At 46.8% G+C, this 18,883-nt stretch overlaps 1 protein-coding gene across 1 annotated transcript; it reads right to left on the minus strand.

The window, feature by feature from the left end:
• Positions 1–156: 156 nt before the first annotated feature.
• Positions 157–15,191, minus strand: LOC106556258 (uncharacterized). The gene is made up of 6 exons (XM_087711158.1): positions 15,069–15,191; positions 14,142–14,252; positions 11,626–11,708; positions 8,901–9,589; positions 5,350–5,470; positions 157–3,763 (listed from the first exon to the last, which is right to left on the minus strand). The coding sequence occupies exons 4-6, from the start codon at positions 9,582–9,584 to the stop codon at positions 780–782; spliced, it is 3,789 nt and encodes a 1,262-aa protein (XP_087567284.1). The 5' UTR covers positions 9,585–9,589; positions 11,626–11,708; positions 14,142–14,252; positions 15,069–15,191; the 3' UTR covers positions 157–779.
• Between the last annotated feature and the right edge of the window lie 3,692 nt (positions 15,192–18,883).

Consider the following 18,883-nt stretch of genomic DNA (forward strand, 5'->3'; position numbering starts at 1 on the left):
CCAATATGGGTCCAACCCTCGTAACAGCTTCCAAGTTTCTTCTCATCTCCCCGGGGGCATCAAGATTGAACCTCGGGGTGTTCGCAAATGTACCCTGGAACTATGATGTGGGGCATTCAAGTCACGGCTAAGGAGGAACAGCACAAGCCCCACGGCTTCATTCTGCATGTTGCGTTTATTAGTAGACTCTTTCCATAAAATTGAACAAATAACAGATTGCGATCATGACAATAAAAGTCGAACGATGCAAAAGAATTCCCAACCATTGTATTACTGACACCTCTGAGGACATTGACACAAGAATCGATAACGGAGTATTTTCAGTGACATGGCACACACGTATTTCCTTGTTTTTCACATATATTTGTTGTCCATATACTTAAAACCCTGAGTCTGTTCCCTCTTGCCCCACCCAACTCAAATCAACTATCTGCATCTACCAATATACAAGAGAACAACTGATACGATGTTGTGTTCAATAACAAAAGTCGGATGTCGGATGGGCATCCATGTTGGAATTTTTGAACTATAATCAAGAGGCCGGGGAGCACAAAACCAACATGGCCCCAGACAGGCAAAACTCCATTTGGGTTTGCTGATATTCTGCCCCCTTTGGTGGGACCATGGCTTTCATTATGTTACAGCTCAGAGAAGATTCTGGAAGGTTTCCTTCCGTTAAAACTTGACAGGGTTGGCGATATTTCCTCAGGTTTGCTGCCAAAATCTGCAGCACAATTTTTCGACGTCGGCTTCTGTGATCAATTGGCCCCCTTTTGAGATCATGTCGCCAACACTTCCGGAGCATTCAAGGATGGGACGGGTTTCTCCTCTTGGAGTTCTAGGGGACCGCCACACACGCCGGGCTCCGACGCGAGGCATTGGGCCGATTCCGGGGTGGCTAGGAATTCTTTATCCAGCACTTGCACGGTGAACTCTGCCAGCCCCGCGTGGGACTTCTCGTGCCTCTTGAGACTGTCTTTGTATACGAAGCTTTTCTCGCAGTGCGAGCAGTGGAACGACTTTTCTCCTTGGTGAGCGAACCAGTGTCTTCTCAAGCTTGCACCCTGCGTGAAATGCTTCCCGCACTTGGTGCAGGTGTAACGCCTGTCCCTGAGGTGGATTCGTTTGTGTCTCTGCAGCAGCTTCGATTTGGAGAACTGTTTCCCGCACTGGAGACAAGGGTAGGTGCTTCCACCTCTACTGGGTAGCTTTTGAAGCGGGGAGTCTGGTTTTTCTTCCTTACAAGCCTTCGGGTGTTCTTGGAGGGCTGAATTCCATGGGGAATTCTCTTCGCCATGGCTGGGTTTATCCAGTTCTTCTCCCGCGTGGATACTCTGATGCTTTACGAGAGATGATACAGAGGAAAAGGTTTCTCCACACTCGGCATAAAGGTGATTTTTCTCTTTGTCCGCGTCGTCTTCAGGCAGGAAAGAGACCGCCGGCTTCTGGTTATGGATCTTCGCCTGATGTGCTTTAAGAGCCGAATCCCATCTAAAACTCTCTCCGCAATCAGGGCACCGATACGGCCTCTCCTGTGAATGGATGCGCTGATGTCTTAAGAGGCGGGATGGCCAATTAAATTTTTTCCCACACTCAGTACAGGGATACGATTTCTCCGGGGTGACAGGTCTCGTTTGGAAAAAAAGCCCGAGTTTTTCTCTCTCGTGGATCTTTCTATGTCGCAGAAGTGCTGAAAGCCCCATGAAACTCTCTTTGCACTTGGAACATTTGAAAGCTTTCCCTTCGGCGGGGACCTGCGGGGGTTTGGAATTGTCTTGTCCCTGAGACACAGGTCGCAAAGCGGGGACTGGTTTCTTTTCCTTGGTCTTATGTAAAAGCTTGTGATGCAGCGACAGCGAGGTCTGCCAGAAGAAACCTTTCCCACAGATGGTGCACTTGTGCTTCCTCTCCCCGGTGTGAGTGTTCTGATGGCTTGAGAGGTGGGATGGTTTCCTGAATTCTTTTCCACACTCCGAACACCCGTAAGGTTTTTTCTTCCTGTCTGCCTGTCTTGGGATGAGATGAGCAATCTTCGTGTCCGGGTGGACCTTCTTTTGGTGCAGGCTAAATGAGGAAGCCCACCTGAAGCTCTCGCTGCATTTCGCACATTTGTACGGTTTCTCTCCGGTGTGGATGCGTCGATGCCGACTCAAGAGATACGAATAGACAAAGTGTTTCCCACAATCGGAACAAACGTAGGATTTCTCCTCTGGAGTGGAATTTAGGGGCAAAGAGCTTCCTGCTTTCCTGGTGTCATGGATCTTTTGGTGTCTCAGAAGAGAGCGAGGCCACATGAAAGTCTTCTCACAGCTGGTGCACGGATATGTTTTTTCTCTGGTGTGGGTCCGCCGATGGTTTATTAGACTGGAGGAACGGTCGAAACTTTTACCGCACTCAAAACATTTGTAGAATCTCCCTTGCCCCAGGGGTAATTTTTGGAGGAGGGGGACCAATCGCTTCCCCCTGTGAACCTTTTTCTGATGCGTTTTGAGAGACATAGGCCACATGAAAGACTCCCCACATTCCGTACATCTGTGGGGCTTCTCACCAGTGTGGACCCGCGCATGTTGCATGAGGTCCGAATGCTGTCTGAACGTCTTCCCGCATGCCGAACACTGATTAGGTTTCTCCTGCGAAACAGACACCGCTGGCACAGGAGGTGTTGGCTTCTCTTTCTTATGGACCTTCAGGTGTCTTTCGAAAGCCGCCTGCCACATGAAACTCTCCTCGCATTTCGGGCACTTGTAAGGTTTCTCGCCCGTATGGACCCTTCTGTGCCTTTTTAGGTGGGACAGCCGATCAAAAAACTTCCCGCAATCCGAACAGGTTTTGTCTTTTGCGTCAGCTGCCGGTTGCGAAGAGCTTTTTAGTTTCTCTCTCTGGTGGAGTTTTTTATGTTTTTCCAAGGATTTGAGTGCCGGGAAACTCTTCTCACACTCGGGGCATTTATAGTGTTTCTTTCCGACGGGGAAAGACTGAAATTTCATGATATGGGACCCTTGCTTGAAGATTTTCCTTTCATACGGAAGTGGGGTAGATTTGTTCTTCAAATGGATCTTTTTGTGCCTGTGATACGATGAGCCCCAAACAAAGCTTTTCTCGCACACCAGACACTTGTAGGATTTCTGTGGGGCAAGTTTCCCTGGCTCCAGAGTTTTCCCAGATGTCTCTCCACTCCCTGTCCTGCCGCTGGGATTCGGCTCCTGGTGAATTCTTTTATGTACATTTAGGTCCAGTTCGCTCTCAAATTGTTTCCCACACTCGCTGCAAAAGTTCTGTGCGATTTTGTCTGAGGGAGGAAGGTGAGGTAAATTCTCGCCCGGCTGGGCGTGAGAGACATTAGGATACCCGCGATCGGTATTGTGGGTTCTTTCATGTCTTTTCAGGGCTGTCTTATCGTAGAAACTTTTGTCGCACTGGAAACATCTGTATGATTTTTCCCCCGTGTGGATCCTTTCGTGCCGGTTAAGGGCTGAGGTTCGCGTGAAGCTTTTCCCGCACACCAAACACTGCTTTCTTCTTTTCTCCTTCTGCGTGTCTGAACAGAAGACAATGATTTCTGCTTTTCTGCCGTCCTGCTCGTAATTGATGATGAACGGACTCCCCTCCATGCGATAGACTCCCTCCTGTCCCCCAAGGGTCTCTTCTGGGTCGTAACACGGTAGAGCAACGCTATTCGCTCTCTCTGGAGGCGCCCCGTTTTGCTCAGTCTGCTTTGTCCTTCCCTGCGGGTGATTTTCACTCTCACACAGCTTCCGAAAATCTGCAGAAATGACAAACGCATCTCCAGTGAGGGAGCACCCGAGGCCCATGAGAAAAACACTTAACAGAACGAATCGGCATCCTGAACATCTGATTGCTATTTCCTGGATGTCCCAAAGCTGCTTTTTTAAAGAGGCAACTGGACTTTCCGGTTTTTCAGATTCATCCATTTCCTGGATGTTCTGCCCAGAATTATAAGACAACCTTTACTTGTTGATATCAAGAAAAGGCATTATAACTGAATAAACGATTTGGAAGGGATCTCGGAGGTCTTCTAGTCCAGCCCCCCGCTCTGGCAAGAAACCGTACACCATTTTAGTGTCAGGCCCGCAGCCATGTTCCTTTTGGATCTTTGGCCTGCCACACACTATTCTACTATGTTGTTTCGATAGTGGGGAATTGGGAGGGGGGGGAATGGTACGGAGTGGAATGTTATGTAGCCAAAATAAAATTCCTTTCTAGGCTGCCAAGGTCATCCTTTGCCTTGGTGCCTCTGCACCTGACCAGAACTGGATGGGTGGAACTGCCAGCATGGCAGTGGAAGATTGGACCATGTGATGGCCTTGTGGGTGTGGGGGCAAGATCATGAACTTTAACTTCACCCAAGTAGCTTCGGACAAAGGGTAGCCCTTCCAATGCACTAAATATTGTAAGTGACCCCTATACAGCCGAGTGTCTAAGATTTTTTTCACCTCATAATGTGTTTCCCTTTCTATCACTACAAGAGGAGGGGGTGATCGGGTGGACGGTCTTATGCTGCACTCAATTATTGGCTTCAACAAGCTATAATGAAATACTGGATAAATTTTCCCTAGAATTCTGGGTAGACGGAGTTGAACTGTAACTGGGTTAATTAATTGACAAATGATTGTCAAATCTTTTCTTAAAAACCTCCAGTGTTGGAGCACCCACAACTTCTGGAGGCAAACCATTCCACCATTTAATGGTTCTCACCGTTAGGAAATTTCTTCTCAGTTCTAAATTGCTTCTCTCCTTGATTAGTTTCCACCCATTGCTTCTTGTTCTACCCTCAGGTGCCCTGGAGAATAGCTTGACTCCCTCTTCTTTGTGGCAACCCCTGAGATATTGGAAGACTGCTATCATGTCTCCCCTAATCCTTCTTTTCATTAAACTAGACATACCCAGTTCCTGCAAACGTTCTTCATATGTTTTAGTCTCCAGTCCCCTAATCATCTCCGTTGCTCTCCTCTGCACTCTCTATCTCTTACTCTTTACGCTCTTCTGTTATAGGTAGTCCTCACTTAATGACCAGTTTCTCCAAACTTATAACAGGCCATCAATTTTGAAAGCCTATCCTGGCTGGGGAATTCTGGGAGCTGAAGCCCACGTATCTTAAAGTGGCTGGGGTTGAGAAGCATTGCTTTATGACAAGGAAGGAGGCCCAGGGTGAACCCCCAAAAAACCATCTTTTTTTTTTTTTTGCTTTGGAGCAAAAGGACCAAGGGGAAGGTGCATCTTAAAGATCCCTTGGCTGAGAAATGCCGCCCCAGAGTCTGACCACCTGGATTGGATAACTCCCCACCCCCCACAAAGGCTTTAAATTAAAATAAACGCCCCAAATCTTACCTGCATCAGCATCTTCTTCGATCTTCAGTTCCCTGGCAAATTGTACTTTCTGCCCGGCATCGGAGGGCACTCTCTCCAAGGGCTGCGTATTTTCAGACCTAGGACCAAGCTCCTGTCCCCCCTGCAGGAATAACCAACTGGATGTGAGAGATTGCAAGAGAGAGCAGCGATAATAGCAATAGCATTTAGACTTATTGTATTTTTCGGAGTATAAGACGCACCTCCCCCCCCAAAAAGAGGGTGAAAATCTGGGTGTGTCTTATACACTGAATACAGCATTTCTGGTCTCACAAAACCCCGCCTCCTTCACAAAAATGGGTGTGCATTGGCTTTGGGAGGCTTGTAGAGTGCTCCTGGGGGCTGGGGAGGGCAAAAATGAGCAAAAAATGAGCCATTTTTTGCTCGTTTTTGTCCACCCAACCCCCAGAATCACTCTATAAGCCTCCCAAAGCCAATGCGTGCTCTGTTTTTTGTAAAAAAAATGAGGCATGCAGAAGGTTTGGGAGGCCCGCAGAGTGCAAAAACTTTTTTTAAAAAAAATTTACCTCTTCAAAATCTTGGTGCGTCTTATATGCCAAAAAATACGGCATATACCACTTCACAGTGTTTTACAGCTCTCTCTAAGCAGCTAATAAAGTCGACCCTCTGGATCCTCATTTTTGCCCTCGGCCATCTGGGTCCTCATTTTACGGACCTCGGAAGGATGGATGGCTGAGTCAACCTTGAGCTGGTAAAGATCGAACTCCAGGCTGTGGGCAGAGTCAGCCTGCAATACTGCAGTTTAACCACTAGGCCACCAGGGGAGACAACTCTGAGTGGACTTTGCTTAATGAGCTAATACATGGGCCAGGATTTCGGTCGTAAATCATCACTAGCACGGCAAACGTCACGTGATAGCACCGCATAGTGACGGCAGCTTCACTAGTCCTAGTTATGGTTGATAGTGCCGTTGTTAAGGGAGGACTCCATGCTTTTCCCGCCTGCCCTGCTCACCTTCGGCTTAATACTCCTCACTCCCTTATCTCCCCTCCTCCGACCACCTTGCACTCTGCCATGACCCATCACTGACCTTCACATCTTCTTCCTCCCACTGGTGACAAGATGCGCTCAGCTGAGGCAGCTGCGAATTGCTGATATGTGGGACTTACATACAAGTAGTCCTCGACTTACGACCACAGTTCAGCCCAAAATCTATGTTGCTAAGCGAGACAACTTGTTCGGTGGGCTTTTGCCCTGCTTTACCATCTCTCTTCCCACAGTTGTTAAGTGAACACCCCTGCAGTTGTTAAGTAAGACGTTTGTTAAGGGAAATGTGGTTCTCTTGTCCGAAGATCGCAAAAGGGGATGATGTGACTCCAGGATGGTCCAAAAGTCATAAAGATGAACCAGTTGCCAAGCATTTGAATGTAAATCATGTGTACAGGCAGTCCCTAACTTACAACAGTTCGTTTAGTGACTGTCCGAAATTACAACAGCCCTGAAAAAAGTGACTCATGTCCATTTTTCACACTTATGACCGCTGCATCATCCCTATGGCCACATAATTTCCATTCAGATGCTTGACAACTGACTCACGTTTTGGATGGTTGCAGTGTCCCCGGAAGCCACGTATTGTGTCCTGCCAGTGGATCTGGCAGGAGATTTGGACAGTGAGGAGGTTGGGGAGGAAGATGGGCCAGTCCTGGAGTCTGGGGAAGGCTCTGATGAGGGCTCTGTGTCGGAGGCAGAGAGGGGGACAGAGCCATATGCCAGTTATCAGCTGCCTTCGGAGTCAGATATCAGTGAGGCAGAGGAACAGCTGGAGCCTGTTCCCAGAGTTGCCAGACGAAGGGAACAGCTAAAGAACAGGGGTCGACTTGGGAGTAAGGCCATAGGTGGACAGTGAATGGCCCCTCCCATAGGGAATAAAAGAGGGGAGAAAGGGGAGTGGAGTTTGCAGGAGACAATTAGTTCATTCTTGCCAAATACTGCGGGTATCTGAAAAATATCGGCCTGGTAACTGTGAACTATCTTGAAGGACTGTGGGCCGGGACTTTGCTGGAGAGGAATTCACTGTAAATTAAAAGAAAGGGGTTTATCAGCACTCGGCTGGGGAAGCTTCGGTCCGAACACCCCCTTTGCGACTTTCTGACAAGCAATGTCAACGGAGAAAACAGATTCATTTAACAACCGCCTTATTAATTGAACACCCGCCGTGATTCACTTTGCAAACGTGGCAAGAAAAGTTGTAAAATGGAGCCAAACTCACCTAATCCTCATTTAGCAACAGAAACTTTGGCCTCAACTGAGGATGAACACTTGAGAAGTATTGTAGCTATGAGGGAGAAATAGATGGTTTTGAATTCCGATTATTTGCTAGATTTTTGTCAGTATGTTCTAAACTGGTGCTCCCAAATGGGGTAGTTTCATTCTGAGTTCAGGACTTGTTTGTATTTTGTTTGGTGCTCCACTTTGCTGTTTCCTGTCCAATTACAGCTAACGTCTAAGAAAAATACTGTATTTTCGGAGTGTAAGACGCTCCGAAGTATAAGACGCACCTAGCTTTTGGGGAGGAAAACAAGGGAAAAAATTCTGCCTATGGCTCCGAGCAATTTGCCTCCTTGCAGCAAACAGAGAATAGTGTCAGGCCTGCAGTTATATCCCTTTTAGGATCTCTCGCTATTATTTCACTGTGCTGTTTCATTAGTGCAGTAGTTGGGAGGGGGGAAAAGAAAGGAGTAGAATTGTGGAATGTGTTGTCATTCCTTTCTAGAAGCCCAAGGTCATCTTTTGTTTCTGCACTCTGCAGCTGGGTGGAGATGCCAGCGTGGCCGAAGAAGATTGGACCATGTGATGGATTTATGGGTGTGGGGATAAGATCATAAACTTTCAACTGGGTGGAATCCCAGGAAGTTTTCAGATTTGGGATTCCACAGTTCGTTGCCAACATGCCTGTCTTATTAAATTGGAACTTTACGGATAGCTCTTGCCTTGGACTCTGATTTAATTCTGCATGATATTTGGAATGCCGACTAATAGCCTGTTTCAGTTTCAGTACAGCCTGATTAGCACAAGTAGCTGATTATCAGGCCTCCCAACAGTCATCTGTTTCAGGCTGCAGGGATTGCCACAGCCTATTGATGCCTCTGCGTGGCCCGTTTGGATGGCGGGGATCGGAATGGATGGACAACGGGGTCCGCGGAAGCAGAAAACAGGGTGTGCAGAGGCCAAAAATGGGATAAGAAGGCCAAAAATGGGGCATGCAGACGGGGCAATAGGCATTGGCAATCCATGTAGCCTGAAACAGCTGATCGTCGGGAGGCCAATCCAACCAACAATCAGCTGCTCGTGCTAATCAGGCTGCGTTGAAGCTGAAATGGAAACAGGCTATTCGCTGTTTGCTGCATGGAGGCAAATTGATGGGAGGCAGAGGCCAAAGAGTGGGGGCTGACGGGTGGGCGGGCTACATTCGGTGTATAAGACGCATCCAAGTTTTCACCCTCTTTTGGGGCAGAAATTGCATCTTATACTCTGAAAAATACGGTAAATAAAAGAAAGCTTTGCACACATACCTCTTGTTCTGTTATCCCCGGCACCCACTGCCTGAGCAAGAAATCCTCGGCCAGGGATATGACTTGAGCGCTGTTCTCTGCATTATGTCTCTTGACCCAGCTCTGCATCTCCGGAGGAAGGATTGCCAGAAACTGCTCCAGAATCAGCATTTCCAGAATCTGTTCCTTTGAATGTCTCTCTACTTTCAGCCACTGACGGCAAAGACTCTGCAGCTGGTCGTATACCTGCCTCGGCCCTTCAGCCTCTTGGTAGCAGAAACGTCGGAAGTGCTGCCGTTGCTTCTCCCGGCTCACCGCGTCGGCCTGCAAGATGGCCGCCTTCATTTTCCCATAATCCTCTCTCTCTCCCGCCTCCAGGCTGCTATAGGCTTGCTCGGCATCTCCTCCCAAGATGGGCCGGAGACGGGCTGCCCATTCTTCCTTGGGCCACTGGAAAGCTCTGGCGACTTGCTCGAAGGAGGTTAGGAAGATGTGAGCGTCCTCCCACGGGGAAGGCTCCGGAAGGATCTGGGGGACTTCCACTGTATTCAGGAACTCCTGCCACTGAGTCTCCCAGAGTTCGCCCAAATCTTCTGGATTTTCTACCTTCACTTCCTGCTGAGTAGTTGTGCTCCTGGAGAAGAACACCGATGTTACAAAGGGCTGGCTCTCTCCTCCAGGATCCTGCTCTTGTCCCAGCATCATGGTGTCTATGAACACAAACACAGTGTCAGCCCTGCAACCATATTCCTTTTGGATCTTTGGCCTGCCACATTTTCTATTATTCTACTATGCCGCTTCTATTGCGGGGAAATGGGAGGGGGGATGGTATGGAGTTAAATGCTATGTAGCCAAAACAAAATTCCTTTCTAGAAAGCCAAGGCCATCCTTTTGTTTTTGCACCTCTGCACCTGATGGGAACTGGATGGGTGGAACTGCCAGCATAGCAGTGGGAGATTGGACCATGTGATGGACTTGTGGGTGTGGGGGCAAGATCTTGAACTTTCAACTGGGTGGGGAAAACCGTGAAACTTTCAGATTCGGGTTTTCCCAGATGTGCCAACATAGCTCTCTTAATGAATTGGAACTTTGAGCAATACTTTGCCTTGGATTCTGATTTAATTTTGGATGCTATTTGGAACCCTCACACACAGTTTGTCAATTCCATCCCTTGGGGTACAGGTGGCCTGCAACCTATGACCACAATAGAACCCAACAATTTCGTTGCTAAGCGAGACATTTGTCAAGAGCCGCGATGGCACAGTGATTAGAATGCAGCATTGCAGGCTACTTCCGGTGACGGCCAACTGCCAGAAGTTTGGCAGTTGGAATCTCACCAGGGCGCAAGGTCAACTCAGCCTTCCATCCTTCCAAGGTTGGTAAAAATGAGGACCCAGCTTGTTGGGGGGCAATGAACGTATCCAACACCGCCCTTCTTCCTCATTCACGTAGTCCTCTACTTACGACCACAATGAAGCCCAAAATTTATGTTGCTCAGTAAGAATTTGTTGAGTTTTGCCCCATTTTACGGCATTTCTTGCCACCACTAAGTGAATCATTGCAGTTGATAATTTAGTTACATGGTTGTTAAGTGAATCTGGCTTCCCCACTGACTTTGTTTGACAGAACACACCCAAAGGGGATCACGTGACCCCCGAGACACGGCAACCGTCATAAATATGAACCAGTTGCCAAGCCTGTAAATTTTGATCACATGACCATGGGGTTGCTTCAAAGGTTGTAACTGTGAAAAATGGTCATGTCCCTTCTTTCAGTGCGGTGGTAACTTTGAATGGTCACTAAGCGAACTATTTTAAGTCGAGGACGACCTGTATTTTCCCCACAACAACCCTGTGAGGTGAGAAGGCCAGTTTCTATCCCTTTGATGGTTTCTTCTAACTTTAACTCCTGTGTTTTATATTACACTAGTTGATAACCTGCCTGTAGTTATGTTCCTTTTAGGATTTTTGGCCTGCCACACTCTCTCTTATTTCATTATGCTGTTTCATTAGTGTAGTAGTTGGGAGGGAGGAATAGAAAGGAGTAGAACTGTGGAATGTGGTGTTGTCATTCTTTTCTAGAAGCCCAAGGTCATCTTTTGTCTCTGCACCTCTCCACCTGACCGGAACCAGCTGGGTGGAAATGCCAGCATGGCCGAAGAAGATTGGACCATGTGATGGATTTATGGGTGTGGGGATCAGATCATGAACTTTCAACTGGGTGGAATCCCAGGTGGTTTTTCAGATTTGGGATTCCACAGTTCGTTGCCAACATGTCTGTCTTATTAAATTGGAACTTTAAGGACTCTGGACTCTGATTTAATTCTGCATGATATTTGGAATGCTGAGACTGGCATTGCCCCGGGTATTTATTTATAGGGGGGAAATGTCTGGCCAAACATAATTTCTAATGTTGGATTTTTCCCTTTGTGGGAGCCTCCTTGTGGAGGGAACCTTCTTCTGGAGTACTGTGAAGCCCTTACCATGGCAACTTCACTGCGCTGTACAGTAGAAGCCATTTTAAGGCAGAACAGGCTGTGTCTTAACAGAACACACACTCTGAAGGGTGTTAGGGGTGTTTTACCCCAGTAATATTTTTTTACCAGATAGTAAGTCATCTATGTACTAAGTGTTCGTTGAAATTGCTCAAGGTATTTAAGAGTTATGCTGTTATACACACACACACACACACAGACAGACACAGCCATTTATATAGAGAGAGATAGATTTCACCTTGCCAAACTTACCTTTATTCTCACTCCTGCTTACACCTTGGCTCTGTTTATAGGCTTAAACTTGCAGCTTTGAGAAGATTCAGTTGGTAACTGCCCTACACAACACAAATGGGATGTTAAAAAATGTTGGATGATTTTACTGACGAAAAGAAACAAAGAAACAAGGGAGTGGAGAAGATATCAAAGAGATCATCCCTCTTCAAATTGTCTATTTATGTTTAGAGTGAGATAATAACTTTTTACTGTGCAGTAGGCTATTAAAAAGGGGGACTAGGTACAATCATTGAAGAGACTGCATTGCGACATTCTGAGCGAAACTGACTGAAAATGAGAACGAATGTTCCCTCTAATCTTCCAAATAAGCAATAAGGAAGATCTCAGCCTAGTGACTGGCTTCTGAGTCCCAATTATTAGTCTGTATAGGATATACAGATGGTCTTCGACTTATGACCACAACTGAGCTCAAAATTTCTGTTGCTAAGTGAAACATTTGTTCAGTGAGTTTTGCCCCTTTTGGGCCAGCAGAAACAAAGTCTTAGGTACTGCAGACTGTCAGCGATTTCCTTCTCCAGTACATGGATAAATACACCTGGAAACATCTCCCTACCTACCTATTCTCTCTCTCTCTCCCCCTATCTACCTACTGTATTTCTCTTTCTCTCTATCCCTCTATCTACCTACCTACTCTCTCTCCCACTACCTAATATATTTCTCTCTATATATCTATTTCTCTCTCTATCCCTCTTCTTACCTACCTACACACACACTCTCCCTCCCTACTATACTTCTCTATCTATTTCTCTATCTATCTATCTATCATCTATCTATCTCTCTATCCCTTTATCTACCTACCTACCTATTTTCTCTCTCCCTACTACCTACCTACTGCATTTCTCTCTTTTTCTCTCCCTCTTTATCCCTCTATCTACCTACCTACTTTTTTTTTAATTTGCTTCTTCAAAATCTTGGTGCGTCATACTCTGGAAAGTATGGTATGTGTAATTCTGCAACAGCCGTTAAGTGTGAAAAATCGGTCATAAGTCACTTTTCTCAATGCCGTTGTCATTTTCCGTGGTCACTAAACGAATGATTGTAAGTTGAGGATTACCTGTACATTAACCAGATGCACATTTTGCCTTAGAGGGGGCCATACATGTAAACCTGCACACTCTGATATTATCAGCCCTCGTAACTGGATGAATTAATTCCACTTTTTGGGAAGCTACATTAACAGAATCTTGCAAGTTTGCAAGTATAAACTTCCTGCTGCCGTTAGGGTGGGTCCTTTCTTCCTTCCTTCCTTCCTCTGACCGTTGAGCCACTGAGGGCTCCTGCCTCTCTTCTCTGATTGTTTCCTAGGCAACATCTCCTCCTCCCATTTCCTCAAAGTCACCCAGTCATACATTCTATATTTAATACAGGAAAAGTAATTTGTAGGCAAAAGAGAATGCACCAGATCTAACTTGACAAAGACAAGGATATTAGTAATTGTGAGTCTGCCAAGTTAAGCCAGGCTTTGATAGATCACCAAAAAATGTGCTTAGTTTTGATCTCAGATATTTAGGTGAACAAGGGAAATCTAAAGGGCCATCCTCAAAGTCTTTGGATAAAAGCTTTCTGAAAGGGAAGTGCTCAGTGACAGGAAAGGAGAGCTGGTTAAATAAAAAAGGGACTAAAACACAGGAGATTTTTAAGGAGGTTGGACAATTGTTTATCTGAAATGGTAGAGGTTTCCTGCCTGAGCAGGGGTTTGGACTAGAAGATCTTCAAAGTTCCTTACAGCTCATATTATTTTGTTATTCTGAATGGAAAAAATCCCACAAAAATGAAGGACTAAGCAACAAAAAAAAGTCAGAGACATAAAAGAACTCAACATAGCCTTGTTTCTATAAATAATTAGGAAGATGGTTAAGTTTCTCACATATTCAAATTCTCTGGAAATCGACAATATGCTAACAAAAAACATTGCCATCTTACTTCTTCCTCTTAAAATGCTGACTCTTGCCAACAAACAAGCATTCATTTATCACGAATACTGTTACCTTGATTTGTATATTTCTTTACTTAAAAACCTCCAGTGATGAAGTACCTACAATTTCTGAAAGCAAGCCACTCCACCGGTTAATTGTTCTCACTGTTAGGAAGTTTCTCCTTAATTCCAGGTTACTTCTCTCTTTGATTAGTTTCCAGCCATTGTTTCCTGTCTTGTCTTCTGGTGCTTTGGAGAATAGCTTGACTCCCTCTTCTTTGTGACAACCCATGAGATATTGGAATCCTGCTATCATGTCTCCCCTTGTCCTTCTTTCCATTAAACAAGACTTACCCAATTCCTGCAACCGTTCTCCATATGTTTTAGCTTCCAATGCCCTAATCATCTTTGTTGCTCTGCTCTGCACTCTTTCTAGAGTCTCAACATCTTGTTTACAATGTGGCGACCAAAACTGGATGCATTACTCTGGGTGTGGTCTTACTAAGGCTTTACAAGCCTTTTCTTATATATAGATTCTTATTAATGAAGGTAAATATACCTGTCCCGGTTATGTTTGCAGGATCCAATCTGGGTCAGTCTCCGCAATAAGCAGCTTAGTCTTCCGAGCTTTAAGGATTCATGCTGGAGCCCATCCTCAGGGAACTTCTCTCTACCAGAGTGTGTATAAACATTTATATTCATTTATATGTATTTCCCACTTCTGAACCGCCCATCATCCTCAGAGAGGGGCTCTTTTCTTTCCTTCCACCTTTCCAATAGAATAGAAAAGAATCACAGAGTTGGAAGGGACTTTGGAGGTCTTCTAGTCCAACCCCCTGCTTAGTCAGGAAACCCTACACCACCTCAGACAAATGGATATCCAACATCTTAAAAACCTCCAGTGTTGGAGCATTCACAACTTCTGGAGGCAACTTGTTCCACTGATTAATTGTTCTAACTTTCAGGAAATTTCTCCTTATTTCTAGGTTGATTCTCTCCTTGATTAGTTTCCACCCATTGCATCTTGACCTGCCTTCAGGGGCTTTGGAGACTAGCTTGGCTCCCTCTTCTTCAATATTAAATTAAGGAAGGCGGATCTAATTAAATTTGAATTGATTCCCCCGCCGCTACTTTGTTTTACATCTCCTGGTTTTGTATATTGAGGGCGAAGTCTCTCAAGGCAATTCAAAAGTTCATACTTAATAACAGATTTTTTTTTTTTTACACGTTAATTGCTAATTCAGGGGAACAGCAGGCACCGAGTCCCTGTGGAAGGGGAGGTCTCCTGCGGGTCCTTTCCCAGCTAAGAGGGAGCAAATCCCGGGGATCTTTTGGGATCGAGCCGCTTGATTGCTCTGCAAAAAGAAAAGCGGGGGATGGGGGGAAAAAGCCCCCACCCTTTTTAAAATATCCAGCCTGTTTTCTCCACACGCCTTTTCTCTCGGAAGGACAGGAGCGTCCTCCTCCTCCGCCTTCGGCCACTCACCCCTTTTTTTGCACCGCTGCTTCCCCGCTCCGGAGCACGAGGGAGCCCGACGAGTCTCCGAAACCACCGGGGGGGAAATGCCCCGTTGAATAACCCAGGCCGGAAGTCCGGCATTGGGGGGGGGTCTGCCCCCTCCCCCTCCCCGCTCCTCCCCCTCAACTCTATGGTCTCTGGCAGGAGCCCCTCTAAGATGTTGCAGCTGTCTAGCTGTCGATTTGCGGAGGCGTTTTTTCACTCCCTGCCCTCTCCCGGCGGAAAAAGGAATTCCTATCATTCCACGATGGGAAAATGCTCCGTTGAAGAACCCAGGCCGGAAGTCCAGCACTGGGGAATGGTTTGCTCTACCCCGCCTTCCCCGCTCCTCACCCTCAGCTCTATGGTCTCTGGCCGGAGGCTGCAACTCTGTCGCTTTGCGGCCGCGTTTTCTCACGCCCCCTCCCGGCGGAAAACAGGGATTTTAAACGCTTGACATTAACTAGGTGCTATTATTATTTTCTTTTCGTTTTGAACAAAACACCCCTGTGGTTGTCGGTTGGTTGTTTTTTTTGAACAAAACAGAGTTTGTGTAACAAAACAAAACACCCCTTTGGTTGTCGGTTGGCTGTTTTTTCACTGGGTCTATAAATTGTGAGGTGTTCCCATGAAACAGCTGTGTGCATTTAGGATGACTGCAAGGCAGTTTGTGTTTTTCAATGGGGTAGTTCTCAATTTACCACGGTCCATTTGGTTCAAAGCAGTGGTGGGTTGCTAATCCCGTTCCAACCGGTTCGGTTGGAACGGGGCTGGCAGCGTCCTCGTGCATGCGCACAACTCATGCATGCGTCTTAGCGCCTACGCGATGCTCCAGCTGCTCGCGGAGACTCGCGCAGGCGCTGTATGTGCCATCCAGCTGCTCGCGGAGGATCGTGCAGGTGCTGTATGTGCCATGCGCCTGCGTGGAAGCGCAGAAGCCTTCAAAGACCGGTAAGGAGCGCGGGCGGGCCGTTCCCGGAAATTACTTACTTCCGGGTTCGCCGACCAACCGGTTCGCGGGGACCGCCATGAACCGGTTGAAACCCACCCCTGGTTCAAAGTTAGGACAGAATTGAAAAAAGGGATTCATGACCCTAACCCTAACTGTCGGAGCATCCCCATGGTCACATGACCAAAATTCAAAGGCTCAGATATGTCGTCTCCAATTCAGGTCCAAGCCCTGCGTGACCCGACAAAACAGCGATCGTCAAAATAGCACCGACAACAATGCGACGAAACCGCGATGAAGGAAAGGTTTATTTTGTTGCAACTTTGCTAGCTTTGCTTTTTGTGTATGGAATCTTTAATTTCCTCTAATGTCTACTGTAATTGCTAAAATTATAAAGTCTCAAATTTATGTTTTGATTTTAATTTACAGAAATTGCCGTATATTGAAGCTTTTGAATGCTAGTATTGAAGAAGGCTCTTGAGAATACCATGGATAGTCAAGAAAATTAATAAATAGATCCTCGAACAAATTAACCAGATATTTCATTTCAAAAACAAATGACTATATTTTGGGCATAATCTATGAAGGCCATAGTACTGGGTAAAGTTAAAAAGTCAGCAGTAAAATGCAGTAGTAAAGTTTATTATACAGGTTTTTTCTTTCTTTTCTACTTTCCACAGCGCGCGATTGTGTCCATGACTGTGAGGTTTGTGTGTGCTTGTGACAAGCCATCGAGGTTTATAACGGGGTCACAAAGGCAAGAGAGCCAAGAACTATGTCTCCTTAAGTTCATCTGTTTTAACGAGTGTTGACTGCGTTTTGATTTTAAAGGCACAGCGTGATTGTGTCGGTGCGCACATGTCGGATAACGATTAGCGGTTAAGACGGCGCGGATTTGACCCCCGCGGTTCTGTCGGCGCGGAAAAGACTTTCGCGCATTTGTCGGTGAACCCCGAGCCTGGTGGCGAAGCCAATGATGGACGCCGGACACGAGGTGCAGCTTCTCTGATAGCTTTTTTTGGAGTACTCCTGGTCAAAAGGCCAAAAACCAATTACAAAGGATTAAGAAATCTTATACCCGGGATGGCGAACCTATGGCATGCGTGCCACAGGTGGCACGAGGAGCCATTTGTCAGGGCACATGACATGTTGCCCCGTCAGCTTGCAACACACATGCACACGCTGGCCAGCTGATTTCAGCCTTTTTTTTTTTTGAGGCCATTTTTCACCCTCCCCAGGTGCCAGAGGCTTTATAGAAGCCTGGGGAGGGCGAAAACAGCCTCCCCTGCCCCCAACGGAGGCCCTCCAGAGGCTTCAGGAACTTCCCTAAAGCTTTTGGAGTGCAAAAAACCGGCCCTATGGGCAAACCGGAAGTTTGGGGACATACTTCCGGTTTGCTTGTAGGGCCGGTTTTAGTCCTCTGGAGCCTTCAGGGACTTTCAGGAGGGTTCCCTGAAGGCTCCGGAGGACGAAAAAAGACCCTACGAGCAAACCGGACTTCCCTGAAGCTCCTGAAGCCTCTGGAGGGCCTCCGGGGGTTGGAGGAGGCAGGGGAGGCTCTTTTCACCCTCCCCAGGCTCCTATAAAGCCTCTGGAGCCAGGGGAGGCCGAAAAAAAAAGCATGCAAAATAGCAGTAGACTTAGCAGTAGACTTATATACCGCTTCATAGGCCTTTCAGGCCTCTCTAAGCGGTTTACAGAGAGTCAGCATATTGCCCCCAACAATCTGGGTCCTCATTTTACCCACCTCGGAAGGATGGAAGGCTGAGTCAACCCTGAGCCGGTGAGATTTGAACCGCTGACCTGCTGATCTAGCAGTAGCCTGCAGTGCTGCATTTAACCACTGCGCCACCTGCGCAAAATGAGGGGGGAGCGCCTGTCATGCACACATGCATGCTGGGGATGTTGCACATTGCATTATGGGTTTGGCATGCCCACGCACGACCCTCCTGCGCTCCCCCCCCCCCGCTTTTGGCACGCAAGCCAAAAAGGTTCGACCATCACTGCTTTATACATTTTCACTAAAGGAGAAGGCAGGACAAGGTGAAATAATAAGAAATATCATCTAATAAACATTTTAGTAATAATTCAACAATTTGTTCTATTGGTCTCTAGCTGTCCCTATTCCTAAGCCTGGGCTAATGAATGGAGTTATCTAATACACATTTCATTTGCCGCAGGCCATCTCTATTCCTAACTTTTAGCAGAGGTCTGCAAGTTGTCTAATTCTTATTACTTTTACCAACTTTCTAACTACCCATAATTGCTACAAGCTTTACACATGCATATTTTCCTGTTGAGAGGCATTCTTCGTTCTTGCCAGACAGACCCCCAACAATTACAGTCTTCTCTGATTTACTTTCAAGTGTGTGCCATGACCAGGGCCGGATTTTCCTATAGGCTAACTAGGCTTCAGCCTAGGGCCTCAAGATCAAGAGGGGCCTACGTTCAAATTGTTAGCAAAATTAAAATTACACTATTCTAAAAACAGTGAACACTAAAACATTGAACCGAAAATAAGGAGAAATTCTACGCATATGACTAATAAACAAACATAAAAATATATTGGTTAAGATCGTTCCAGCGCCGCGGCAGTTGGGGAGCCCGCCCACGTTCCCGGCACCGGCGGTCGGGCGAGAGGTGCGGCCGCTCCCAGTAGCCGCCCCGTCGACGCGGAGCCCACCAGCGGCCAGGCAGGTGAGGGCGAGGGGGCCGAGCCGGGCAGCTGAGCGCAGCAGGGGAGGCGGCTGGCCTTGCTGCCTTTGCCGCAGAGCAGAGCCGCCCTCCGTCGGGAGGCCAGCTATATATATTGATATATATTGATATATATCACAGTAATGATGTATTTTATTGT

This window comes from Thamnophis sirtalis, unplaced genomic scaffold, assembly GCF_051295495.1.
Source record: "Thamnophis sirtalis isolate CommonGarterSnake01/CBP01778 unplaced genomic scaffold, rThaSir2_p1.2 scaffold_3, whole genome shotgun sequence".
In the NCBI taxonomy this organism is placed as follows: Eukaryota; Metazoa; Chordata; class Lepidosauria; order Squamata; family Natricidae; genus Thamnophis; species Thamnophis sirtalis.

What these genes read in the sequence shown, in the direction of transcription:
- LOC106556258 (XM_087711158.1), bottom strand. Translation starts at nt 9,584, where the DNA reads ATGATGCTGGGACAAGAGCAGGATCCTGGAGGAGAGAGCCAGCCCTTT. An exon ending in CGGGGATAACAGAACAAGAG is followed by an intron (nt 5,471 to 8,900) that starts GTATGTGTGCAA and finishes TTATTCCTGCAG; the next exon opens with GGGGGACAGGAGCTTGGTCC. An exon ending in CGAAGAAGATGCTGATGCAG is followed by an intron (nt 3,764 to 5,349) that starts GTAAGATTTGGG and finishes TCATTTCTGCAG; the next exon opens with ATTTTCGGAAGCTGTGTGAG.